General features: G+C 47.9%; 11 protein-coding genes across 11 annotated transcripts; 5 read left to right on the plus strand and 6 right to left on the minus strand.

The window, feature by feature from the left end:
* Positions 1-301: 301 nt before the first annotated feature.
* LOC108097891 lies at positions 302-1,942 on the minus strand. The gene is made up of 2 exons (XM_017200430.2): positions 1,655-1,942; positions 302-1,588 (listed from the first exon to the last, which is right to left on the minus strand). The coding sequence occupies exons 1-2, from the start codon at positions 1,807-1,809 to the stop codon at positions 487-489; spliced, it is 1,257 nt and encodes a 418-aa protein (XP_017055919.1). The 5' UTR covers positions 1,810-1,942; the 3' UTR covers positions 302-486.
* A 1,155-nt stretch (positions 1,943-3,097) lies between these two features.
* On the minus strand, positions 3,098-5,000 carry LOC108097879 (group 3 secretory phospholipase A2). Its single transcript, XM_017200415.2, has 3 exons — positions 4,982-5,000; positions 3,951-4,715; positions 3,098-3,561 (listed from the first exon to the last, which is right to left on the minus strand). Exons 1-2 carry the CDS (start codon positions 4,998-5,000, stop codon positions 3,961-3,963), a joined length of 774 nt encoding a protein of 257 aa, XP_017055904.2. The 3' UTR covers positions 3,098-3,561; positions 3,951-3,960.
* On the plus strand, positions 4,969-7,666 carry LOC108098094 (TNF receptor-associated factor 6). The gene has a single exon (XM_017200800.1). The coding sequence runs from the start codon at positions 5,077-5,079 to the stop codon at positions 6,505-6,507; it is 1,431 nt and encodes a 476-aa protein (XP_017056289.1). The 5' UTR covers positions 4,969-5,076; the 3' UTR covers positions 6,508-7,666.
* A 158-nt stretch (positions 7,667-7,824) lies between these two features.
* On the minus strand, positions 7,825-9,420 carry LOC108098095 (zinc finger protein 91). The gene is given in 2 exon segments (XM_017200801.2): positions 7,825-9,252; positions 9,255-9,420. Coding segments are annotated over 2 exon segments (1,386 nt in total). The 5' UTR covers positions 9,319-9,420; the 3' UTR covers positions 7,825-7,930.
* Positions 9,421-9,887: 467 nt separating this feature from the next.
* Positions 9,888-11,477, plus strand: LOC108098072 (guanine nucleotide-binding protein subunit beta-5). The gene has a single exon (XM_017200764.2). It carries the CDS (start codon positions 10,039-10,041, stop codon positions 11,113-11,115), a length of 1,077 nt encoding a protein of 358 aa, XP_017056253.1. The 5' UTR covers positions 9,888-10,038; the 3' UTR covers positions 11,116-11,477.
* A 33-nt stretch (positions 11,478-11,510) lies between these two features.
* On the minus strand, positions 11,511-13,726 carry LOC108098071 (zinc finger protein 431). Its single transcript, XM_017200763.2, has 2 exons — positions 12,957-13,726; positions 11,511-12,849 (listed from the first exon to the last, which is right to left on the minus strand). The coding sequence occupies exons 1-2, from the start codon at positions 13,521-13,523 to the stop codon at positions 12,097-12,099; spliced, it is 1,320 nt and encodes a 439-aa protein (XP_017056252.1). The 5' UTR covers positions 13,524-13,726; the 3' UTR covers positions 11,511-12,096.
* Positions 13,727-13,767: 41 nt separating this feature from the next.
* Positions 13,768-14,898, minus strand: LOC108098073 (zinc finger protein 723). Its single transcript, XM_017200765.2, has one exon. It carries the CDS (start codon positions 14,289-14,291, stop codon positions 13,815-13,817), a length of 477 nt encoding a protein of 158 aa, XP_017056254.1. The 5' UTR covers positions 14,292-14,898; the 3' UTR covers positions 13,768-13,814.
* A 138-nt stretch (positions 14,899-15,036) lies between these two features.
* LOC108098070 (zinc finger and BTB domain-containing protein 47) lies at positions 15,037-16,644 on the minus strand. Its single transcript, XM_017200762.2, is given in 2 exon segments — positions 15,037-15,385; positions 15,387-16,644. Coding segments are annotated over 2 exon segments (1,395 nt in total). The 5' UTR covers positions 16,551-16,644; the 3' UTR covers positions 15,037-15,154.
* A 590-nt stretch (positions 16,645-17,234) lies between these two features.
* On the plus strand, positions 17,235-18,948 carry LOC108098134 (phenylalanine--tRNA ligase alpha subunit). The gene has a single exon (XM_017200857.2). It carries the CDS (start codon positions 17,336-17,338, stop codon positions 18,830-18,832), a length of 1,497 nt encoding a protein of 498 aa, XP_017056346.1. The 5' UTR covers positions 17,235-17,335; the 3' UTR covers positions 18,833-18,948.
* A 151-nt stretch (positions 18,949-19,099) lies between these two features.
* Positions 19,100-20,362, plus strand: LOC108097888. The gene is given in 2 exon segments (XM_017200427.2): positions 19,100-20,271; positions 20,273-20,362. Coding segments are annotated over 2 exon segments (909 nt in total). The 5' UTR covers positions 19,100-19,389; the 3' UTR covers positions 20,300-20,362.
* A 228-nt stretch (positions 20,363-20,590) lies between these two features.
* Positions 20,591-25,316, plus strand: LOC108097998 (mothers against decapentaplegic homolog 3). The gene is made up of 2 exons (XM_017200635.2): positions 20,591-21,167; positions 21,802-25,316. The coding sequence occupies exon 2, from the start codon at positions 21,981-21,983 to the stop codon at positions 23,463-23,465; it is 1,485 nt and encodes a 494-aa protein (XP_017056124.1). The 5' UTR covers positions 20,591-21,167; positions 21,802-21,980; the 3' UTR covers positions 23,466-25,316.
* The last annotated feature ends 71 nt before the right edge of the window (positions 25,317-25,387 follow it).

Genomic DNA, 25,387 nt, shown 5'->3' on the forward strand with positions numbered 1-25,387 from the left:
CTGGAATTTTTACTGATTTAATACATCGGTTCGTAGCCAGATCTTTAAATATATTTTTGTTTATTTAATAGGCAAGTTAATGAAATATATTTTATTATTATATTTAATGAAAATATTTCAGATCGATCTGTACTTTTTTACATCAGTTCATAGCCTGACCTTCCAATATATTTTCGGTTCTTTGATTAGCAATAATAAAGTCTTCTGCTTCTAAATCTAAAATATCACAGTACAAAAATAAATACATAATTGTATTTATCACACGCAAATATGTAGTTATTGTAATGTTAACTATGTTATGTTAATTTAGCCGAATATTTATTAAATAACGCTTTTGTTAAAACGCAACTTTGAGTAGGATTTGAAAATAGTTAAACGAGGCGATCGATATCCATATCCATACAATTTGAACCGGCTGCCAAAGTTGGTGGGTTGGTATACCATATATACCTACTATATGTAACACGAATTATCATTAAAAGGTAACTAAAGGGCGGCGAAGGCACGCTTGACGGCCACCAATCGGTTGGCCAAGTACTTGGCCACGTTCTGGATCCTGGCGCGGGATCTCTGGGCCAGCGAGGGACCCTTCTGCTCCAGCTCGATGCGCCTGCCCGGCCAGGCGAACATCGCCTTGGTGGCCACCTGCTCGTCGAAGAGCAGCAGGTAGCAGGGCCTCAGTCCCGCCGACTCCTGGACAAAGAACTCGAGGAAGTGATTCTCCGGCAGGCGGGCAATCGGTTCATCCAACTCCGCGGGCAGCTGGCAGATCACCAGAGCCCGTTGTGGCTGTGCGAGGATCGAGTTCCTCCAGCACAGCTCATCCTTCTTCGCCGGACGGGATTGCCCTGCCGCCTCTTCCGGAGATTCCTGCTCCTGCGGCGGCGGCGGAGGAGGAGCAACTGGCTCCTCGCAGTGGAGCAGAGCCGTTTCCGGTTGGGTGTACAGGCGAATGGGTTCGCCGGGCGGATAGGCCAGGTTCCCGGTGGCCAGGAAGCGGTACAACCGGGTGAAGGGCAGGCCCAGGAAGCCGTAGCTCGGCCGCTGCTCCCGCGGCTTCGGGTAGGGATCCCCGAACCGCTGCTCCTCGTTCTCGTAGCTGATGCTCAGCAGATGGCCGGGCTCCAAGGTGGGGCGTGCCAGGCCCAGGACGCGACAGAGGCCGCGCAGGTGCAGCCCCGAAATGCGGCGCAGCGTGGGCGACAGGGGCGTGGCCACCAGGAGCCAGTGCAGCAGGTGAAGGGCCTCCTGGTCGTCCGGCGACAGCTCGTCATAGTACTCGCCGGCGAAGAGCTCCTCGTCAGCGGGCGTGTCCAGCATGATGCGAGACGAAGGCCAGTTCTCGGCGACGGAGCGACGCAGTCGCTCCACCTGGCAGCCGGATCCGGGAGCCGCCTGGAACTGCGGCGGCACCGGAACAAGGGTGTTCTCGTGGTCCCAGCAGCTGGCCGCCGCCACGAAGCTCAGCAGACGAAAGTCGCTGCCATGTGGCTGTGCCTTGAGAGCCTCTCGAACCTCGACCATTTCCCGCTGCAGTGGAGCCACCCACGCGGAGTGGGGAGGTGGCGGTGCGACCTTGTCCTTGGCTCTGTCAACGGAGATGCAATGGGGGGGTGAAGTGAAGCCTGGTGGAGAAACCAAGGCAGCAGCTCACCTGGAAACCATAACGTCGGCGAGGGTTTCGCTCTCTTGCAAAATGTTCTTCACTGGATTATTGGTTGGGGGGATAATGGGCTTGGGAGCGGGTCGTGGGATGAGCATCGTATTCAGACTGGTGGGCACCATCGCCATCGGCACTGGACTGTCCATCTCCGGCTACAGTTCTCACCTGCACCACAGGCAAAAAGAACAACGAATCTGAGCGCTTGCTTAAACTCTTCACAATTTTGACGAAGCGATTGTAGTTTCGAAATCTCAAACTTAACTGAGTAGCTACTTTGCTCGAATGTTCCCAGTGATCCAAGAGTGATTCCAAGTGGAAAGTGGAAAGTGGGATTCTCAAACGTTTATTTTTCCACTTGAAAAACAAAAGAATTGAAACCTCTCAAATTAGGGTACAAAACTCTCACTCAACGTTTATGCGCCTGAAAATTAAAGTGCATTCTTTTAAGTTAATACAAATAATATTTGTTCAATGTTTATTTGAATGGGCATATTTATTTTATAAACAGAGTGTATATATTTGTTGAAAAATATTACTTTCTATTTGCAAATAATAGTGCCATAGTGACGTTATTATTTGCGAAATCAACAAAATAAAGTGCTTACGCAGGAGAATCGGAATGCAATGAGTGCGTATAAACCCACAAATATTTGTATTAACTTCGAGTAAAATCGAAGCGGTGATTACAATTTATATATATGACTATATATGACACTGAAGCCAACCGACAGGAAGTATTTACGAGTCTCAAAGAAGACGGGCCCCTCTGTTGCAAACAGTCAATAGTAAATGGCAAATAATAATAATAAAACATATATTTTTCTATATTTGATTGCCTCATGCGCTCTGATTCTGATAGTGATCCTCGGTTTAACTTGAACTAGACCTCCCGGTGCGCTGTATTTGCATAGTGATGGGAACCAATTGCATGCTTATAGAAAATTAATACGGATTGAAATAAATCCCTGCCCGTCAGCAAAATTGTGGTAATCATAAACATAGGAAGCTTTAGAAAATTCATATATTATTTCGTTGAAGAATAACCTCGTGGTAAAGCCCATGCATTATCACAATAATTCTAAATATTTCGAGTTTTATTGACAAATACTTTGGACTTGAACTAGACCGAGGATACTGCTTGATCTGATTTCAATTTGGTTCCCATCCCGACAGAGCCATGACGCATCTGACCCAGAACCTCAACTAGAAGCCAATTGAGGGGCTGGCATGCGAATCGGGGGTCGCCTGTTGATCTGAAGGGGCAAACAGCTACGTCAATGCGACGATCACAGTCCAGACAGAGGCGTATAATCTACGGATGGATGGATGCTGATACCGAGGTTCCAGCACGGGCCAAAGTACGACATTCCACGGCGAATTGCCGGATTACGGAGCTCGTAATTCCAACTTATAAGCTCCCAATTCAGCGTATTCTACTCTTTGGAAATTCCTTTTATTAAGTTACTAAGTCTACGGCTAATTACGTACACTGTCAGTATCATAGGGTATCTACGGGGTCTACAGCTAGTTAAAAACTTTGTTTTCTGGCAGCCTATATGTATATGTATGCTTGATCCGTCGGCATAAACTAGATTGATTGACTACAACTACATAGTATAGTATGTATATGGTATATCGTATCGTATCGACTACTACGCATTATGATAGCACTTTAACTTAAATGTTATACACATATGTGGGTATATTGCTTAATACATAGTTAGTTGGGTGTCTCTGGCTATCTCTCCTCCTCTAAGTACGGATGACGATGATTGTGTGTTGCCACGCATTCCCATTGAGTTTCAAACTCAATTGCAGCACTCTGGGGCGGTTGGTCGCTTGTTTTACGGACAGGCGACTTTGGGTAACTCGCATTTCAGCCGATCATTGTTGGCCAACTGCAAATAGTACACAGAAAGACAAGTTTTAGTTAGAGCTTCGATTTCTTAGAGTGTACATTTAATACATTTAAAGCCCCTAAACAACTGGTATAAGGTTTTATTAAAAGCTTCTAGATGCTTCCGAGATAAGGACTTCTCTGAATAAGCTCTCTTTTAAAATTTATGAACATGAACTTTTAGAATAAAATGAATCAATGGTTCATTAGAAGAATATAATTTCTGAGTAAGCTTTTTTACTATTCACATTGAGTAGCGACTATTTCTTTAGTTATTGTATTTAATTATACAAATTTTTATTCAACATTTCCTCTAGAGTATCAGTCTTTGTTTGTGTTTAAAGTTAGTAAAAACTATTGTTTGGGAACATCCCTAGAACGTAAACCCACCTAGGACTCTTTAGAAGCGCTTGTTGTTGCGCAGGAAGGCCTTGTGGCGGACCTCCTCCTTGAGGCAGGGGTCGGAATCCTTTCCCGAACCCCCCCGCTGGACGCACACTGTCTCCATTTTCAGACCGAAACACTGCGTTTGCACCACATTGAAGAAGAGCTTCCCGATGGCATTGGCATCCTCGTCGCCGGCCATTTTAAGGCAGGTGCGGAATCTCAGATCGCAGCTGCAGTGGGACAGGGTGTACGGGCGGTAGTTGAAGAGATCGTAGCGGTTCGACATCCCATCGATCCACATCTTGCAGTGGTCGTGCTTCCGGCAACATTTGTCGGCCTTGGAGGCGCCGCCCAGATCGTTGTAGGTTCCATTGGCCAGGTTTCCGCGTCCGCACCACCGTGTGTTGGGTGCGATCAGCCAATCGGACAGTTGCCGCTTGTGCCGGTGCACCGGTGCATCGTCAACGCTTTGCGTTTGGATTTGGCTCTCCGCCGCGGTTTCCTTTTGGGGGTCGTACGATCTGACCGCCAAGTGCTTGGCATTTGTCCCGGGAACAACGCACAGCAGCTGCCAGGCCGCCAAAATCACCAGCGGCGAAATCAGAACGTAGATAGTGGCATTACTTTGGCGAGCGATCCGCATTGTGTCTCTGTATGATTTTTTATTAGGCGCCCCGGTTTCGGTAACTGATTGCCAATCTGAAAAACACTGCCGTTTTATATGCTCGCCCACCGCCGCCAAATCGAAACTGACGCGCTCACACTGGTCTGCATTACGCTTTACGATGCAAAATGTCGATATCTCTTATCAGCTTATCAGTAAATGTTCTTATTTTTAAGTGAAAGGCTGAAAGAAACGTTTAATTTTCATCAAACCAAAAAACAATGCCACCGAATCCATATCTATTTTAGCTTTTGTTTTTAAAAACTCGACATGTCTTTAAAAGTGTATGCAATATGAGCTCCAAAAACCTAGTGCAAACAAGTGTGTTGGTCACGCCCCGCCAGTGTTGCACAACGGCCGACGGCCCCACAGCTGTTTCGCGGAGTCATGAGCACAAACCACTTTTTATAATCAAATTAGTGGATTTAAAACGATAGCTATCCTTTGGCCAGAGGAGCAGCCAAGATGCAGCGAGTCCAGACGGACCAGAAGCCAGCCAGGGCGCACTCTCACCCACATGCGCATCCGCATTCGCATAATTTGCAGCACTCGGAGGAGAAAGAGCACAATAGCAATGAGACGACGACCACATCGAACGCTCGGATTGCGGGGAGTAGTAGTGCCACGCCCGTAGGGGCAGCGGGCGGTGGAGCGAGTGGAGCCCCCACACCTCCCAAAAGTTTGGCCCTCAATCAGAACCATCACTATGCCCCCGGTTCGGATACATCCGGGGAACAGGAGGAGGAGCTGCTGGATTCGCGCTATGAGTGCGCCATCTGCATCGATTGGCTAAACGAACCGGTGCTGACCTCCTGCGGTCATCGCTTTTGCCGCAGCTGCCTCACCGCCTGGATGCAGAAGAACAACCAGTGCTGTCCGATGGACAACAAGCGCCTGTCCGCCGAGCACGACATATTTCCAGACAACTATACACGTCGCGAGATTGAGCAGCTGAAGCGCGATTGCCCCAACTCCTCGCTGGGCTGTTCGGTGGTGGCCTCGCCCATTGAGCTGCACCGCCATCTGCCCAGTTGTCCGTATCGAAGACAGCAGGAACCGCAGGAGGAGAAGTGCCCGTTTGCCAAGATCAAGTGTGACTTTGTCGGTCGTCCAGAGACGAATCAATTGGAGGAGCACCTGAAGGCCGACATGCCGCACCACATGCAGCTCATGTTGCAGGCCTTCCAGCAGACGGCCATTGCCACCTGGCAGCCGCACAAGCCGAGCACAAGTGGCAGCGCCACGGAGAACGGACATGGACAGCAGCAGTCGCAGCAATTGCCGCCACCGCCGCAGTATGCCAATGGCGTTGATGAGCAGATCGTGCAGACCATGTACCAGAGGATTGTGGTGCTGGAGCAGCGAACCCGCGAACAGGAAACCCGACTGGAGAACCTACAGAAGCAGCTGCGAGTGGCTCGCCATCAGGCGCCCGTGGATCCGCGCTACAGCAACGGCACGATTGTGTGGCGCATCGAACAACTTGGCGCCTTGGTGGCCCGCCTGCGGGCCAATGCCAACAACCAGGTGTACTCGCACGAGTGCTACACCGCGCCGCATGGCTACAAGTTCTGTGCGCGGCTGAACATACAGCCGCGGAAGCCGCATGTGCTCAGTTTGCATGTGCATCTGATGCAGTCGGAGAACGACTACCACTTGGACTGGCCCTTCAAGGGACGCATCAAGCTGTGCATGGTCCACCCGACTGATGCCACTCTGTCGCAGCACGACACCATCATGACCAAGCCGGAGATAATGGCCTTCCATCAGCCGCGCGAGGCGATCAGCACGCGGGGCTTCGGCTTCCTCGAGTACGCCAACATATCGGACATCATTCAGCTGGGATTCTGTGCCGACGATCGGCTGCTTATCAAGATCGAAATCAATATTGTCTGAGCTGGGAATAAGGCAAGTGGAAGTCTTCCGATTACGCTACGTTTACACAAAAGGTGGATCGAATCATAGGGCCCCAAGGTAATCAGTGCAACTAAAAAAGACAACCAATAGTTAGTCAGAAAAGAGAGTAACAAAACATCGCATGCTTAGACATTCCCGCCAATATTTTCACGCCTTAACTTATGTTTGACTCCCTGAAATTAAGTAAATAGCGAAGATAACCCAGATAATTCCTTCTCAGTAGAGTATCATCTAATATTTGACCTATTATCCTCAGAGCATAACAATTTGACCTATTATTCTGTTTAAAATTAGTCGATCCACTTTAGTGAACACGTACGCCAACGTAAAATATGCAATAACCAATAGCCGACACATATATATTTTATATAGAACTATATATATGGTATACAAGCGACCGCTAAATAGTCAACGTCAAGCAGGCATCACATTGAGCAATTTTGATGATAATCAAGTACTAATCGATATTATCTATCCTAGAACTACTTCTTATTCCTCATTTAAACTACTAGTTCACTTATGCATTCCTTAGCAATTAAATGTCGTTACAGATCGCGCAAAAGGTTGGGGAAACTAGGTCTATAATTAGAGATTGCAATCTGACTCGGATTTCCCCGTGATCGCTTATCAATGCATTTGAATACCTAATTAATCTTAGTTCTCAAAACAGTCCCTTCAATTTGATTGAATTTACAACTATTAACTGAGTACGTCCATTCGACAGAAATGTCGTTCTATTTTTTTTATGGCTAGGTTTACTTAATATTCCATTTACGTTTATGATAAGTTAAAACTCTTTAGTTAAACGTCTGAAAAAGCTAAAAATGTACCTTTATTTAAAAGACAACGAAGGAGCCAGAAAATATTTCTTCATTTTCAACGTAAATGCCTCCGTTTATCAACTCCAAAAATGATTAGTTTGGAAAAAGACAAGGCTGTATGTATTATTTTTAACCCAATATTTTATAGTAGACCATAACGATACATACTATATATACTTAGAGCTAAGAATCTCGGGTAGAACGCACACGGCGGCAGAGATTAGGGCCAGTTTCAACTGGGTTGTGATCGCTGGCTGGATGGATGAACCCCTCGCCAATTAGGGAACCCCAATAAAGGACACTTTTGTACCGCCAAAGAAGATTTGTTTTATTTATCGTGGGACCCTTAATGGCTAACCATAATTCGTCGGGGAGTGGAAAACGGGAGATAACCATAACTCCAACTCCCAAAAAGTGACTCGACTGCTGTAATTGTTTGTATAACTTCACACTATAATTACATGGTCATCATCTATTTAGTCTTTCTCAGAAAACATACTCTTTATTTGCGCACTTTTTTGAAAACTAAAACTTTTCACTTATTTCTTATGGCGCATTTATTCTTAAGCTAAACTAACTACTCAGTGGGCCAGTCGCCAAGTGGCGGTGGCGTTTTCGGTTTGAGTGACCAACTGCTCCTCCACATTGAGGTCGATGGCCATGGTGATGGTGGTGGTGGGCGGCGTCCTGCCCTCGATCACCTCGATGGTTACCGCCTGCGGGAGTGGCTTAACGGCGCCCTTAACTCTCGCCGGGTCGTGGCTGCGCATGTGGGCGTTCAGGCCGCCGGATTGGGCAAACGTCTTGCCGCACAGCTTGCAGGCGTACTTGCGCTGCTCGGAGTGAAGCAGCTTGTGCACCCGCAACGCCTTCTTTCTTTGGAACGTGGAACCGCAAACGTCGCAGACAAAGGGTCGCAAATTGGTGTGCGAAACGGCGTGGACATTGAGGTCGTGGAAACTGTAGAAGGCCTTGCCGCACACCTCGCACTTTGCTGGCCGTTCGCCCGTGTGACGACGCATGTGAGCGGTGAGGACACCGCGATCCCGGCAAGGTCGTCCGCATACCTCACAAATGCAGGGCATGCGGCCCGTATGGCAGATACTGTGCGAGGACAGCTCCTTTTGCGTGTAGAAGGTGGCCTCACATTCGGCGCACTTGTGCGGTTTGATGCCAGTGTGTCGCTGGCGATGGCGCATCATGTTGCCCGACTGCGTGAAGGGTTTCTCGCAAATATCGCAAAAGATGCCCGTGTGCTTCCAGCGATGACCGCGCAAATCGCGCTCCGTCCGAAACGTCTGGTTGCAGGACTCCTCGTTGCATTTGTACACCTTTGGCGGACCTTTTCGTCTTTTGCTTTTCTGCTCGCTGACGGATTTGTTCTTCAGTCCGCCGGGGGAATCACTGTGCTTCAAGCGGTGGTGGCTCTGCAGGCTGCGCTTGGTGTTGTATGCTCGGTCACACTGATCGCACTGGAAGAGCATGTCCTTGGTGTCGTTACTGGGCTGCGTGGTATCATCCTCCTCGGAGTGCTCTTCCTGTTCCTCCTCGAGGGTTTCATCGTTTTCCAATTGCTCGCTTCCCCTCCAGTCAAGATCCATGTCCAGCAAATCCTCCTGGGTCTCCACCAGAGTATTTTTCATGGCTGCCGCTCGCTGGAGACGCTGCCGAGGAGCAACCTCCTCCTCAGTTTCCTGTGTTGGCTTCTCCACAAGTTTTTCCTCCTTTACCTCGATATCACTGCGATCCTGAGCAATGGGATCGCTCTCGGGCTTGGCATCGGACTCCCGTCGGTTGCTCCCAGTGAGATGTTTCGTCCGAAAGTGATCCGGAAAGCTGTCAAAAGTCAAACGCTGGCCGCACAGCGAGCAGCATATTTCGTAGGTTTCGGGTGAACTAAAAGGACCTCGCCGCACCAGAAGTTCTGGTAGCCACCGGTCACATCCGGCGGTGGCTGCAGCTTGATCATGGCGGAGGCCTCAAGGATTCGGATGCGGATTATTGGCTTAGGCGTAAAAGTGTTCCTCCCATTGGCGTCGCTTTTTTTTATTCGGGATATCAGCTGTAGAGTCAGTGTTGTTAAGCGTGCTCCAATTGTCGAGCTTGCTTTATAAGTGGCGCAATTTTTAAAGTTCTGTTACCTTTTTGTTAGGTAAAATGTAGTTTATATTTGGTAAACTGAATTGTGGTCCAAAAAATAGACGTTTATGAGTTCATTCACAAACGTTTTAAGGTATGGTTGGGTCATTAAAAAAGTAAAAAATCGACCCAAAATTAATAATTTAACTAATTATGCAGCTGTTTAGATCATTTAATGACGAATCTTTAGAGGTATACAACTTAGTCCATGATTTAAGAAAGTTATGAACTTAGACATCCAGATCTAATTCACCTTTCAAGAGGAAAACTTTCTTGAAGATCTTCACCTTATGAACATTTAATTTATTTTTCATTCACCAACGGCAAAAAGCTACTAATAAGCGATAAAGTCCTTACTAACGGTAAAAGCTATCGATAACCGACCACGCCTAACCAACACTTGCCGACCACCGTTGTGTATTCGGATTTTTGTATTTGAGTATACACTTTTTTTCGGCAGTCCTGTTCATTGATTTTTCGCTTTCCAATTGGAAAGTTGGGACACAGAATCCCCGAGAGATAAGCACAGATTCCAAAGATCTCCGAAAACATGTCGGAGGCGGCAGTTCCGGCGAGCAATGCCAATGCGAATGCCACTGAAAAGATGGCAAGTTTGGTCCGAGAGGCGGAAAACCTGAAGACCAAGCTGGAGGAGGAGCGTCAGAAGCTGAATGATGTGAACTTGTCGAATATCGCCGAACGGCTGGAGCAGATCGCCTATGTGAACATCAAGCCGCGCAAAGTGCTCAAGGGTCACCAGGCGAAGGTCCTGTGCACCGACTGGAGTCCCGACAAGCGTCACATCATCTCCTCGTCGCAAGACGGTCGGCTGATTATCTGGGATGCGTTCACCACGAACAAGGAGCACGCCGTTACCATGCCCACAACCTGGATCATGGCCTGTGCCTACGCTCCATCGGGAAATTTCGTAGCTTGCGGTGGACTGGACAACAAGGTCACCGTGTATCCGATCACTTCGGATGAGGAGATGGCTGCCAAGAAGCGGACAGTGGGCACCCACACCAGCTACATGTCGTGCTGTATTTACCCGAACTCGGATCAGCAGATCCTCACGGGCAGCGGTGATTCCACCTGCGCCCTGTGGGACGTGGAGTCGGGTCAGCTGCTCCAGAGTTTCCACGGGCATTCCGGGGATGTGATGGCCATCGATCTGGCTCCCAACGAAACCGGCAACACCTTCGTCTCCGGCAGTTGTGATCGCATGGCTTTCATCTGGGACATGCGCTCTGGTCATGTGGTGCAGTCCTTCGAGGGCCATCAATCGGATGTGAATAGCGTCAAGTTCCATCCTTGCGGCGATGCCATTGCCACGGGATCCGATGACAGCAGCTGTCGGCTGTACGACATGCGGGCGGATCGCGAGGTGGCTGTTTTCGCCAAGGAGAGCATTATATTTGGTGTGAACTCAGTGGACTTTTCGGTCAGTGGAAGGCTGCTGTTTGCTGGCTACAACGATTACACCGTCAACTTGTGGGACACCCTGAAGTCCGAGAGGGTTTGCCTGCTCTACGGGCACGAGAACAAGGTGTCCTGCGTCCAGGTCTCGCCAGATGGCACCGCTCTATCCACCGGAAGTTGGGACTACACCATTCGCGTGTGGGCCTAAGCCAACTAAAACCAAGTATTGTTTGGCGGCATTTTGTCCAGGACAAATGCTTCCTCGCTTTGTTTCCCCATCTAGTCTCTGATTGTTTTGTTTGTTTTTTTTTTTTTTTTGAGGTGCATCTCTAGGATAGTTAACTTACGGATTTGGTAATCCCTCAAATGTGTACATATGTCTCATATCGGGATTTATAGTCTATGTCTTGGTTATCGCAGTGTTATGCTTATTAAAAACTGCTGTACTATAGTGAATTCAAATATATATACATATAAATGTGAACACCAGGTCTGTGTATCTAATAACGTGTAACCATTATGCGACTAGTTGTAAGTTCTGTTCGAAATAAATGTTGAGCGATTGATAAACTTGTTTAATTTATTCCAATCAAAAGAAGCGCGTTGCTGGAATAACGTTTGTTACAATATTTATTGTACTAGCTTTTGTGAGAAATAGTTTCGGGAGAATACTCTTGCTTAAATCTAAACTAAAGCTAACAAGTTTTAACAGTATTTACACAACGTCTCTACTGATATGCAGGTATTAAAATGATAGCTTTTCTCTTTAATATTTATAGAGTTCTCTTTTGATTGATTTATCTTAAAACTGGCCATGAGGTTACATTTTTGATGGCAAATAAAATAGTGTTTCTCTATGGTGTCTTAGCTTTTCGAGATGGATCTTTTGTATGCAAAATTATACTTTTAAACATTCATCTTATTTCTGATGTGTTAGTAACTAAACAAATGTCTTTAAACTAAAATGCCAATTTTCAGAAGTATTGGCTTGCTTAAATTAATGCCTAAATCTATGGCGAAGTAAGTTTCTGTACAACATTTTCGAGACATACGGTTGAACAGGGGACAAAGTGTGTGTTGTTTTAAAGATTCGAAATGATAATAGTGACTCAGGGAAACAGCTTTTCTAGAAACTGCTCAGAAGGTAAGTTAAAGTAAATTAAGGACTCTGGGGATCTCCTTAATTTGTTCAGTAGTTAAACAGCATCTCAATTGGATCTCCCTCGGCCCCTTCGGCTGCATTGGGGGCCACCTGAAGTTTGTGCGCTCTCATATGAGCTGATAATCCTGCCGCCTGGGCGTAGGCATTTCCGCAAATCTTGCACTTGAACTTCTTGATGCCCAAATGGAGGTGTTTGTGGTGATACAGCGCCTTAGGTCGGGAGAAGGCCGAATCGCATTTGTCGCACTTGTAGGGCTTTTCGGTGGAGTGCATCGCCTGGTGTTCGTTGAGCAGAGACTTTGAGGCAAAACTGCGTGAACAGGTCTGACACTGGAAGGGTTTCTCGCCCGTATGCGTGCGCCGATGGACGATTAGCGCCTCCCTGTACCGGGATCTATAGCCACACAGCTCGCACACGTAATTCCGCTCCTCACTGTGCACACGTCGGTGCGATGTGAGGTTATGCTGATTGACGAACGACTTGCCGCAGTTCTCGTGCTCGCACTTGAATGTCCTGGCGCCCGAGTGGCCCTGGACATGACGGAGCAGGGAGCGCGAGCTCTTGAACACCTTGTCGCACTGCTGGCAAGCAAACTCCGTGTGCTCCTTGCGACGATGCTGGGCCAGCGCCCGGTCCGAATCGAAGGTGGCCTCGCAGTCGCCGCACTTGAAAGCCTGCGGATGCGGGTGGCTCATCTTCAGGTGGGTGTTCAGGTACTTCTGGGTGGTGTACTTCCTATCGCAGTGCGGACAGTTGTAGTCTTTCGGCTGACGCTGCTTCTGTAGGAGGAAAGAATTCATTTGTTAAAGATGAAATGTAAAATGTTCAGGCCTTCACAAAGTTCTATACTGTAGATAATATATTTATACGTTTTATAAGGGGCTACCTTAAAAACAGACTGCTGGTCCTCCTCCTCGCCCTGCTGATCGTCCTGCGGAATATCCACGTCCGTCAGCGCCTCCACATCGCAACCTTCGTTTTCAGAATCAGACGAACGAGCTCGATCTGGCTGCCATATGGTATCGATAGTTTCCTCATCATCGGATTGTTTATCCTCGAGGACCATGATGCACAGTGGATTGACCTCTTCCTGATCTAGTTCCTGATCTGCATCTAGGACATCGTCGTTACTTAAAAACTCCTCCTGAAGACTGTCCACCACCAATGAAGCTGTAGTTTCCGGACTGACTTTTAGGTAGAGATTCTGGTCCGGTTCTTCTATTTCCGATCGAGTGAACGTTTGGGTCAGTGGCCGGCCTTCCTTGTCAAAATGCACATTACGGATATGACGGGCGAAGTCCTCAAAACCAAAGTGCTTCATTCCGCAGAGCATGCAAACCAGTTGGAAGCTATTCGCCTCCTGTTCGTAAAAAATTTCGCCGCATTTTGGACGCAATTGCTGCTGGGCATGCAGACGATCGTAATCAACGTTGGCGAGGCAGTGTCTCAGCATTCTGCGCTTAATAATTCACATCCAAAACAGATATACTTCACTTAAACAAAATCAAAATAAAATATGTAAACAAATTGTCTTCTTCTTCGATAAGCTCTAGGAAAATCTCAACTTCGATAGATATTAGCTAGGTTATAAACCACCAAGAAACATTAACGGTTAACCGATTCAAAAAGGCAATTTGAAAATTTCAAATTTGAATTCCATTGAAAATTGGAGGATCCATAAAAATAAATAAGACTGCTACTTTTTCGAATTTAATGAAACGAAATAAACTAACGCTGCCGAAAGTCAGTTCTGCACATTGGCTTTTTCCTCAACATTCTGCGGTTGTTTTGGATTTACATTAAAGGAGCTCTTGAATTCCGTAACTCTTTGAATTCTTCGGCGATGGATCCTCTTGTGCTGGGCATAGCCCGCTGCCTGGGCAAACGATTTGTCGCACATCGAGCATTTGTAGCGTTTCTCATCCTCGTGAAGTGGCTTATGGTGGTAAAGAGCGCGGGAACTGGAGAATCCCACATTACAATCGGTGCAAATGTGCTTCAAACGACGTTCCCCGGCGTCCAAGTGTCGTTCTAGATGAGTTTTCAACTGATAACTGGCAGAGAAGCTCGCCTGGCAGGTTTCGCATCTGAAAGGCTTCTCGCCAGTGTGTCGTCGCCGATGCACCTGCAGGTTCCAAGAGACTCCCGTCCGATAGCCGCAGAACTCGCACATGAGCAGCCGCCGAGCATCCGCACTTGGAGTTGGATGTTCCGACGACATGGTCGCATCGCGTGTGCCAAATCTAATCGCCGGCACTATTGTTAGACGCACTGATTTACGCCTTAACACTTGGCATTTGGCCGCTGCAGCAGCAGCAGTCGACCGATTAATTGCTGTCAAAACAACCAAATTGTTTGGCTAAATTTAAACGCGGCCAATGCAGGCTCATTGTTTTTGTGAATCAGATTCTGTTATATTTATCAATAGAAAAAGGTTAACCGCGAAAACCGCCCATCTCCAAAAAGGGGGATTTCCTATTCGAGTGTAAGCCACCTCCGCTTGCCGGAATAAAAGTTCATCCGCAGCGTTCTCTTCCGGTTTCAGATTCACAGGACTCGACCGAAATCGACTTGGTTGTCGGAAGCATTTTTGTCTTTTAAAATATAGTTAATGTCTAGGTTTGGGTTTTTGATTTGTGGCAAACAATATTCTATTAAAAACAAGTGCGTATGAATGGGGAAACAAAGGTTGCAGCTAAACAGTTTCACTGAGGATCTTTCAATACCGTTTAAATATTTACAATTGTGCCAATTAAATTCGCCCACTTTGTCGAATTTTAAACCTAGTTAAATGCGTTAGGCAAGGGCTTTCTGCTTAAACGAATCAACAACTATTAGTTTGACTAACTCTAGAGGAAGTGTACCGGTTATTTACAGTGTGTGTGTGGCCAAGAAACTCGATTGAAACTCGATTGAAACCCGTGAAATAAAGACCGAAAGACCGAAAGCCCGCCTGTTGGCGGTGGCTCCAATAAGCCATCAACGATAGCTGTCTCCTATAGCCTATGCCTGAGTGCCTAAACCTAAACTTCGAGAGTGGAAGATACAAAAACGTACAACTTAGACGACTATGTCCCCACGATCCTACCCGTTGAGCTCGTCGTTCCGGTGCTTGCGCATGTGTCCAGCGAGTCCGGCTGCCTGGGCGTAGGCATTCCCGCACAGCTTGCACACGAACTGCTTGGTGTCCGCGTGCAGGAACTTGTGGTGGTACAGGCCCTTCTGCCGCGAGAACGTCGCACCGCAAACGCTGCACACATGCGGTCGCTCCGTGGAATGCATGGCCATGTGCTCCCTCAGACCGGAGTGCGAGGGGGAATCGCTTGTCGCACACCTGACACCCGAACGGTCGTTCGCCCGTGTGACTCCGTATGTGGACGCGCAGCGTCTCCTTGTTGCGGCAGCTGTAGCCACAGCTCTCGCACACGAAGTTCTTCTGCTCGGTGTGGACCTTCCCGTGATTGCGCATATGGCGCACGGTGAAGAAGCGCTTGCCACAGCCGGGATGCGGGCAGGGTACGTTCCGTTCGCTGGTGTGCTTCAGCTGGTGGCGTTTCAGCTCGTGACGCGTTTTGTACCGCCGGCCGCACACCACACAGGCTGCTCCGCCGTGCGCCTGCACCATGTGCTCGTCCAGCAGGCGGAGACGCGGCAGCTGGGCCTCGCACTCCTGGCAGGTGAAGGTGGCGGGGCCACCGTCCTCGCCCAAATTGTCGTGATCGCGCTTTAAATGCTGCCGCAGGCTGTATTTGCCATGGTAGATCTTGTCGCAGTGCTCGCACTTGTACTCTTGGCCGGAGGATTTGGCGGGCGCATCCTTGGGCGGCTCGTAGTCCGCATCCTCACTGTCTGCTTCCACGGAAGCGACGTCCTTGTGCTGGCGAAGTAAATGCCTTTCCAGCACCTTGCGGCTCTGGTAGACCTTCGTGCAGTGCGGACAGGAGTGTGGAGTTTTCAGGGATTGCCTGCTTTCACTGTCCAGATCCAGTTTGATGCCACACTCCTCCTGCTCGGAGTCCTCTTCCTTGTAGTCCACTTTTAGGGCTCGAACTTGCCGCAGGGATTCGCTGGCCATGGATTGGTGGTCCTGCCACTTCATGATCGTCCTGCCCGGCCGTTCATCCTCTTCCTCCTCGTTCTGATCTTCCAGAGCGCCATGCTCGTCCTCGCTGTCCTCCTCCCGATCGCCGCCACCAATTTCATACCACGCAAATGGATTCACCTGGGCAACAATGGGAACTGGGGAGGTGTGCGAGGTGTCCCGCTCCTGCTTGAGGTCCCCCTCGGTCGCCTCCGTCTTGAGCAGCCCGTTCTCGAAGTGGACATTCTGGACGTGGAGCAGGAAGTCCCCGAACACAAAGCTCTTCATCTCGCAGAACGCACAGTCGATGCGAAAGCTGTGCAGGCTCTGGAAGTAGATCTCGCCGCACTTGGCGTTCGCCATTCCGGCGTACGTGTCCGGCTTGAGCGACTTGAGCATGCTTGCGGCACCCAGCTGGCCGTTCCTCGCCAGGATTCGCGTCCTTTTTCGAATATTTTCGTGTCCAAAAAGCAACGCAAACTTTTAGTGTTGATAGACGTCAAACAGCTGTTCTTATTGGAGGTGTCGTAGGCTCTCATTGGCGGGAAAAATTCTTATGCTGAGTCTAGCTATTTTTTTAAGCTTTAATTAAATTTATTTAATGTCTTAAATGTTCATTGCTGACTTTGTAAAATGATTTTTTCGCAATTTAATTTTTATCTTCAATTGTTAAACAAAAATTTGTGATTACCAGTAATTGAATCAAAGTCAAAGACTTACATACTATTCTTATTGGAGTTTATAGTATTTTCCCAACCAGGACACATACTCGTACGTATTTGTTTATGGTTATAATCTTCTCACTAGATCTTATATTGCTAGAAAAATATTATTATTATTTTAAAGAAGCTTTTCGTTAATAATAACAAGTTTATTTAATTTTAAAAAGTAACATTGAAAACAGTTTACTTAATGTCTGACGGTTTGAAAATACTTATTTATGTTTTTACAAATGCAATCCTTCTCTCCAAATCGAAAGATCTAAAAAATATTATTGAAGAAAACAAATATTATAGATTCTCTAAGCTATTTGCAAATGTTCAATAAGCCGGTCGTCGGTTGGCAACACTGGCTGTGTTGCGCAGTCCAGCACTACACTTTCCTGCGTTGTGGCAACACGAGATTTCGATTTCGGATTTCGGCATTCAATTAACTTTGAAATAACACCCAAAGAACAGCCTGCGATGCATCCCGATCTCACGGAGCGCATTCTCCAGCACCTGGAGTCCACCGACAAGGTGGACACATTAGATCTGGCCGCTCTGTTCGCAGAGGATCACCAGAAAATTGTGGGCGCGCTGAAGAGCATACAGGCGCATGGCGAGTTGGTCACCGCTGAAACGGCCACCCACAAGAGTCTGGGCCTCACGGACGAAGGTCGCGCTGTGGTGGAGCACGGCAGCCACGAGGCCCTGGTCTACGCCTTAGTTCCCCCGGAGGGAATCGCTCAGTCCGCTTTAATGGCTGCCGGAGGACCGAATGCCAAAGTGGGCTTCAGCAAGGCCATGTCTCATGGCTGGATTTTGGTGGACAAGAGCGTCAGTCCTCCGCTGGTCCGTCGCAAGGTGGACAATATCAAGGACACGGTGCAGGAGCAGCTGCAGCAAGTGGCTAAGGGAAAGGGTGACCAACTGCCGGCCAAGGAAGTCGCCGACTTCAAGAAACGCAAGCTCCTCCAGGAAACCACCACCAAAAGCTTTGTTTTGGCTCGCGGTCCCGAATTCGCCACCACTCTTACCAAGCTGGAGACAGATCTCACTGTGGAAATGCTGGCCAGTGGTCTGTGGGATCAGCTGAAGTTCAAGGCTTACAACTTTGATGCTTTGGGTGCTCCACCGACGCGTGGTCACCTGCATCCCTTGCTCAAGGTACGCACCGAGTTCCGGCAAATATTCCTCGAGATGGGCTTCTCCGAGATGCCCACGAACAACTATGTGGAATCGTCCTTCTGGAACTTCGATGCTCTCTATCAACCACAACAGCATCCAGCTCGGGATGCCCACGACACCTTCTTCGTGAACCATCCGGCCAAGAGCCACAAGTTTCCGCAGGACTATCTGGAGCGCGTGAAGAAGGTGCACTCCGTGGGTGGCTATGGATCGAAGGGCTACGGCTACGACTGGAAGTTGGAGGAGGCGCAGAAGAATCTGCTGCGAACGCACACCACTGCCGTGAGTGCCAGGATGCTGTACAAGTTGGCCAACCAGGAGGGCGGCTTCAAGCCGGCCAAGTACTTTAGCATCGACAAGGTGTTCCGCAACGAAACGCTGGACGCCACGCATCTGGCGGAGTTCCATCAAGTAGAGGGTGTGATCGCGGATGTTGGCCTCACGCTGGGCGATCTCATTGGCACGCTGTACGAGTTCTTCCAAAAGCTGGGCATCACGCAGCTGGAATTCAAGCCTGCCTACAATCCGTATACCGAGCCCAGCATGGAGATCTTCTGCTATCACCCCGGCCTGGGCAAATGGATCGAGGTGGGCAACTCGGGCGTCTTCCGCCCGGAAATGTTGCTGCCCATGGGCCTGCCGGAGAACGTGAACGTGATCGCCTGGGGTCTGTCGCTGGAACGACCCACCATGATCAAGTACGGCATCAACAACATTCGGGATCTGGTCGGGCCCAAGGTGGATCTAAAGATGGTCGAGGAAGGCCCAATCTGCCGCCTGGACCATGCATAAGTTGTGCCTTGAAACCCCTAAGACCTGCGATCAAATTGCATTTTATCACAAACGATTGTTCCAAAAATATTTATAAATAAACTTTCCACAACAGAAAAAAAAAACTTATTGTTCTATCTGCAAAATTTTGAAAGATAATTTGTTACATTTTTTTAAATTTATTTATATTATATCAAAATATATTATAGGATTTGGCGGCTTGCTTTAAATATTCCCCCCGTTTTGCAACACTGCGTAAACCCCAGCTGCTGTTAAGAGCTCTCGCGTGGATTGAATTTTTGTTAAGCAAACTCAGCTCAGCCCAAAAATAGTCTAAGTGTATAATGGATTGATAAAAGTATTTGGAGAAAAAATGGTTATAAAATTGTTACAAAATTTGCCTATCTAATCATTTATAGCCAATAGGATCAGCCAGACATGTGGCAACCCTGCAAAACAAACGTCACCCCCTACCCACACACACTTACAAGCGCGTCCGAGGAAAACAATAACAAACAAGAAACCTAAACCAAAAATTCAAAATTTCGTCATCATCCTCTTGAGTTTGGGCCTTGAAAATGGCGAACAATACAACGAAGACCCTTTTCCAGGCGATTCAGGCCGAATACGGCCTGCCCACCGCCAGCGATTCGTCCAAATTAAGCAGTACAGGTGGCACGCCCCCTCAAACGACGCCCAGATTCGTGATTCCGCAGCTGAAAATTCCACAACTGCAGTTGCAGCCGTCCACGGATTCAGCTGCCCAGCAGAAGTCTCGTCAAGCCGCCGAGGCCCACAACCAGATGCTTCTCAACGAGATTCAGCTGAGGCGACGCCAGAAATCCGAGAGCGAAAACAAGGTGCAATCATCAGGCTTTGTGATACCCCAACTGGGTTCCACGCCCGCGGAGCCCCTGAATATACCCCTGTTATCTAGATTAGAGCGCGGTGTAGATCGGCTGCATATACGAGACGACGGTGGCGATGGAGCCACCACAAGGCCAGCGGCAGCAGAAGCACCTTCACCACTCATTGACCTCTCTTCGACCATAATTGCGGCGAATAAGAATGCGCCGCCCAAGGAATCGGCGAGCAAGTCGCGCCAACAGACGAACCAGGAGAACTTTGAAATACCCTTCATTGCCTGCGATCGGGGAAGGAAGAGCATTCCCACGGGAGGACTCCTGGCCAGCCGAAGGTCACTGCACGAGGAGGAGGATCAACCAGATGACCAAACACCCGCCAATACCGATTTCCCAGAGCATCCCGGGCCGATTGGCCAAATGCTCGACGCAGTGGTGGGCTACCCCGAGCCGAGGAAACCCCAATTGGAGTACTCAGTCTCGCGGCTGGAACGACAGCATCTGAGGATGTGCCAACGCGAGGATTACGGCGTTCAAGTCAAGAGGTTCCGCTTCGATACTCCCTCACCAGACGAGCTCGTCAAGCAGGCTCTGCAAAAAGTCCTGGCGCGTCTCGCGCACCTGATTGGCATACTTTAATTGACAATTACCGAAAAGTGAAACAATAAACCCAAAAAGTTAAAAGGCATGGTCAACTTTTGTTGTTGTTCGATATGTACGAAAATAATAAATCAAGTAAATTTTAATACAAATTATTAAGTTTTGGCGCCACAGATTCTAGTCAGGTTCTACACCATTTATATCCAAGATCAAAACCCTAGTCGCGTTACACACCCCCGACTTCTAAAATCTCCCGCCAGATTGACGTGATGTTGTCGATAGTATCGATAAAACATCGATAAGAGTTCCACCTCTACCCGTTGGTCACACTGCATATTTGCTCGTAGAATAGCAATCGCGAAACGCAAAAAATCAAATTAGTTCAATAAAACACAATTTTTAACCAGTAAATAAAGGCTACGAAGTAAAGTACAATACAAAAGCCAAGAAAGTGTAAAGGATCAGCCAAGGAACTGGATTTTAATCATAAATTCTCTGTTCTTGTTGTGCTCGAGTGTGTGTGTGACTGTGTGTGTCGGTGTGTGGTGTCTGTGCATTAGTGTGCGTGTGCGTATTGCTATCACTTTCTGGCGCGCACACAAGATATATACACACAGAAATCTCAAAAAAGAAGGAAAAAAGCGGTGGCCACCACACACACACGCCCCCCTTTCCAGACCAGACCGCCACCGCCACCCACCCCCCTTTTTGCCTGGATGTGTGCGCCCGGTTCCGGTGCCGTTTGGTTACCGTTCCCGTTCCCGTGCATCTGGATCTGGAAGCAGTGTGTGTGCGAGTGAGAGGGAGATATATTGCCATCAGATAGCCATATAGCAGTCAAAGGAGCAAGAGCAGGAGCATTAGAGGAGCTCGAGTTGCCGGTACCGTTACAGGTAATATATATATCTATATGTGTGTGCGGTGGATACATGGATACATTGCAAAGCGGCAGAGTGCCTTGTGTTTTTTGTGTGCAATTTTCGTTTCATGCACATTTTATTATTTATTTTTCTTTGAAAGAAGCCCCTTCCTCCCGCTTGCTACGCTCGTGGTTTTTTGTTATTTTCGGTAATTTATTGCCCCGCCTTCGATAAGATGGAAAATTCCAAACTGCCCACAGATTAGGCGTACATATATGTATTCTAGTTTTGTTTTTTGTTTTTTTTTTTTTTGTATTTCTGTGGCTGCTGTAACTCAACAAAAAAGCGTCTGCAAGCGCAGACATTTGACCTTGTTGGGGACAACAACAATAGAAACAATAGCAACCCACTCAGACGATTGCATTAAAAGATTGTGCTTGTTATTTGTGATTCCAATTGAGAAAGTTTAAAATCTAACTAGAATTTGGAAACAAAAGGGTATTTAAAGGCAAAGAATTAATAGATTACACGCTGCTCGAGTAATTATCACAAAACATCGTCATCAGGGTCGGGTTTTTATCAGATCCAGCCGCACACACACATCCAGGCCAATTATCAGGTTTTAATTGCTAGAGCACGCACAACTAAACTTATTCCACTATTCCAGATCAACAAAAAACAAAAAATAAAATAACAAAAATCAAAACACACACACTCAAGTTCCAGTGTTGGAAACCCAGAACAGGAGATACTCGCCCGACAATTCCACTGTATTCCACGGGAACGAGGAGAGCAAGTGGACGCCAGCGGACCACCTAGGACCCAAACTCCCCTCGAGTCCCTGAGATGTTGCCATTCACCCCGCAGGTGGTCAAGCGTTTGTTAGCACTCAAAAAGGGCAACGAGGACAACAGCGTCGAGGGCAAGTGGTCGGAGAAGGCTGTCAAGAACCTGGTGAAGAAGATCAAGAAGAACTCGCAGCTGGAGGAGCTTGAGCGCGCGATCTCCACGCAGAACTGCCAGTCGCGGTGCGTTACGGTGCCGCGCAGCAAGCCAGCTCCCGCCGGCGAGCACTTGCGCAAGGGTCTGCCGCACGTAATCTACTGTCGCCTCTGGCGCTGGCCGGATCTCCAGTCGCAGAATGAACTGAAGCCCCTCGACCACTGCGAATACGCCTTCCACTTGCGCAAGGAGGAGATCTGCATTAATCCGTATCACTACAAGAAGATCGAGCTGTCCATCCTGGTGCCCAAGTCGCTGCCCACGCCGCCGGACTCGATTGTCGACTACCCGCTGGACAACCACACTCACCAGATACCCAACAACACCGACTACAATGCGGCGATAATTCGCAGCGCCTCGTTGAGTCCGCCGCAGTACATGGAATTGGGCGGTGCAGGGCCCGTTTCCGTATCATCGTCGACCAGTTCGACGCCAGCCATTGCCGCCGTTGGAAACGTTGGTGGCGGTGGTGCCTCCTCCTCCTCCGCCTCCTCCTCGTCGACCACGTCGTCCTCGTCCGCCTCCGCCTATCAGCAGCAACAGCAGCAGCTGTCCTTCGGCCAGAACATGGACTCACAGTCGAGTGTGCTCAGTGTGGGCAGCAGCATTCCCAACACCGGCACCCCGCCACCGGGCTACATGAGCGAGGATGGCGATCCGATCGATCCCAATGACAACATGAACATGTCGCGCCTCACGCCGCCCGCCGATGCAGCACCGGTGATGTACCACGAGCCGACCTTCTGGTGCTCCATCTCCTACTACGAGCTGAACACGCGCGTCGGCGAGACCTTCCACGCCTCGCAGCCCTCGATCACGGTGGACGGGTTCACCGATCCCTCCAACTCGGAGCGCTTCTGCCTCGGCCTGCTCTCCAATGTGAATCGCAACGAGGTCGTCGAGCAGACGCGCCGTCACATTGGCAAGGGCGTGCGGCTGTACTATATTGGCGGCGAGGTGTTCGCCGAGTGCCTGAGCGATTCGTCCATCTTTGTTCAGAGCCCGAATTGCAATCAGCGCTACGGCTGGCATCCGGCCACCGTTTGCAAGATCCCGCCCGGCTGCAATCTGAAGATCTTCAACAACCAGGAGTTCGCCGCCCTGCTCTCGCAGTCCGTGTCGCAGGGATTCGAGGCCGTTTACCAGTTGACGCGCATGTGCACCATCCGCATGTCGTTCGTGAAGGGCTGGGGCGCCGAGTATCGCCGCCAGACGGTCACCTCGACGCCCTGCTGGATCGAACTGCATCTGAACGGACCGCTCCAGTGGCTGGACCGAGTGCTCACGCAGATGGGCTCGCCGCGGCTGCCGTGCAGCTCCATGTCCTAAGCGCAGCACCCGGTTCCGGTTTTCAATTTTACCCCCATATCCCCCCCTCCCCTCCCAGTTAAAGGCTCATTCGAAGCTGACCAGATGCCCGGAAGACTGACAAGTAACACTGCAGAACTGATCCTCGAGAACTTACGGCTGTCAACTTACTTTAGTAACGTTTTTCAATCAAATGTGCAAGTGGGTTTGAGTGAAACACGATTTAAAATTGAGTTGTATTCCGTAATTTCTAGAAGAATTGGAAAATGAAGCAGCTTTCCTTTGATTTTCATTTAAATTCGCCAATCTCATAGGCAATACAATTTGTAATACCTTTTGCAAGGGTATAATGCACTTTTTTTTTTGACTAGCTCTAGGAAAAGGAAACGCCAAAAAGTGTACAAATTTAAATCAAGGAAGCGCTACACTGATTCTAAAACAAAATACCAAAAAACCAAACATTTACTTGAAAACTGTTTATGAACTTGCACAATTCTGCAGGGTTACTTGTCAGAAATGTCGATGGGAAAGCAAAATGAGAATCGGAATTGGTTTCAAAAAGCGAAAACCAAGAAAAATTCTGAGAGCACATATGAAATAAGTTCAGGCAAATTATATACGAGTAAATACTTGAAAACAAGTGGTAGATGCAAAACCAGAAACAGATACAGATAACAGATATATCTATATACAAAGAGCACACACTTACATGTGGGGTATATATCTTTACAAGCATATATGAAACAGAGAGCATGTATTTGGCGTTACAAGTTTAGGACTATATATTGTGTAGGTGGAAACGTGGATAGTTACAGTTTTCGATAAGAGGCAGCAATTTTTTTTAAATCATTTTACACACAAACAAAACGAGGAAATAACCGAAATGGAACCGACCAGGACCACACAAAACCAAAAGATGCCCCCAATCTGTGTGAGTAGAGTTGAAAATTGGAAGCGCTTGAAGCGCGATAGAGAGTCAAAATTCTTTGTGAAAGAAGCAAAACAATTATGTATATCGGTGATTTGGAACAGCAACAAACAAAAAAGAGAAAAGGATCAGCAAAACAGGAACTGGGATTTATCAAGCTTGAAGCTTACACACACAGACACACACACACACACACTCTACCATACATTGCAAATGTACATAAGACCAAAAGAATGAAATTGTTCACGCAGGACCTCCACTTGATCGAGAATGGGATTATAGCTACATATATCCGTTTTATGATGGTTGTTAAACGTTTCGATTTTTCGCTTAGTACGTGTGTGTTACAAATTCGTCAACTCTCAAAAACGAAGTCAGCAAATTATGCAGCTCTTGTTAGTCGTAATATCCATAAAATGCGATCATATATCTGTATGTAAAGCACTTGCCCAACAAAATTTGTGTGCCGCAAACCAAGTCAGACCCATCAAAGGTCCCATTTCGTTTGTTCAAAACTGCATTTATTGTATACCAAATGAGAGATTCTTACTTCTTTATCAGCCTCAGCCTCAAGCGTTTGTTTTTGAGTCAATATGCAATATGGTTTGCCGGCGCTGATCGGATTTTGCTTGGCAAGTGCGCGTTTTTCTTGGGTCTAGATCTTAAGTCTATATATGTAACAAAATTCGCTAGCTTATCTTGACATTTAAAGAGCCCCAGCCCAGTTTGAGTTCGAGTTCAATTTGTTTTTACTCCAGATGTATTTTTTTTTTCCTTCGCTTCGCTGTTACAACCAAAAATAACTGTACCGCTACGGCGTAACTGTAATTTAAGTTTTGACTATTGTTTTTCCCCTTTGTTGCTTTTAAGTTTCTCACGTAGTTTTTGTGTGAAGACACCTAATCCTGATTGGCAATCAATCGAATAAACGACCGCGAACGAGATTTTGTTTTGTTAATTGGCTCTGATCACGGTTTTAAACCGCCGCCTTGGTTTAGAATTAATCAATTGTTTG

The sequence above is a fragment of the Drosophila ficusphila genome, unplaced genomic scaffold (genome assembly GCF_018152265.1).
Source record: "Drosophila ficusphila isolate 14025-0441.05 unplaced genomic scaffold, ASM1815226v1 contig_197, whole genome shotgun sequence".
NCBI classification, from domain to species: domain Eukaryota; kingdom Metazoa; phylum Arthropoda; class Insecta; order Diptera; family Drosophilidae; genus Drosophila; species Drosophila ficusphila.

Bases quoted from the DNA above. Each gene is read 5' to 3' on its own strand.
- LOC108097891 (XM_017200430.2), bottom strand. From the start codon at position 1,809: ATGGACAGTCCAGTGCCGATGGCGATGGTGCCCACCAGTCTGAATACG. The intron at 1,589-1,654 runs GTGAGCTGCTGC...CTCCGTTGACAG, and splicing joins GCCGACGTTATGGTTTCCAG to AGCCAAGGACAAGGTCGCAC.
- LOC108098134 (XM_017200857.2), top strand. From the start codon at position 17,336: ATGCATCCCGATCTCACGGAGCGCATTCTCCAGCACCTGGAGTCCACC.
- LOC108098094 (XM_017200800.1), top strand. From the start codon at position 5,077: ATGCAGCGAGTCCAGACGGACCAGAAGCCAGCCAGGGCGCACTCTCAC.
- LOC108097998 (XM_017200635.2), top strand. From the start codon at position 21,981: ATGTTGCCATTCACCCCGCAGGTGGTCAAGCGTTTGTTAGCACTCAAA.
- LOC108098072 (XM_017200764.2), top strand. From the start codon at position 10,039: ATGTCGGAGGCGGCAGTTCCGGCGAGCAATGCCAATGCGAATGCCACT.
- LOC108098073 (XM_017200765.2), bottom strand. From the start codon at position 14,291: ATGTCGTCGGAACATCCAACTCCAAGTGCGGATGCTCGGCGGCTGCTC.
- LOC108098071 (XM_017200763.2), bottom strand. From the start codon at position 13,523: ATGCTGAGACACTGCCTCGCCAACGTTGATTACGATCGTCTGCATGCC. The intron at 12,850-12,956 runs GTAGCCCCTTAT...TTCCTCCTACAG, and splicing joins ACCAGCAGTCTGTTTTTAAG to AAGCAGCGTCAGCCGAAAGA.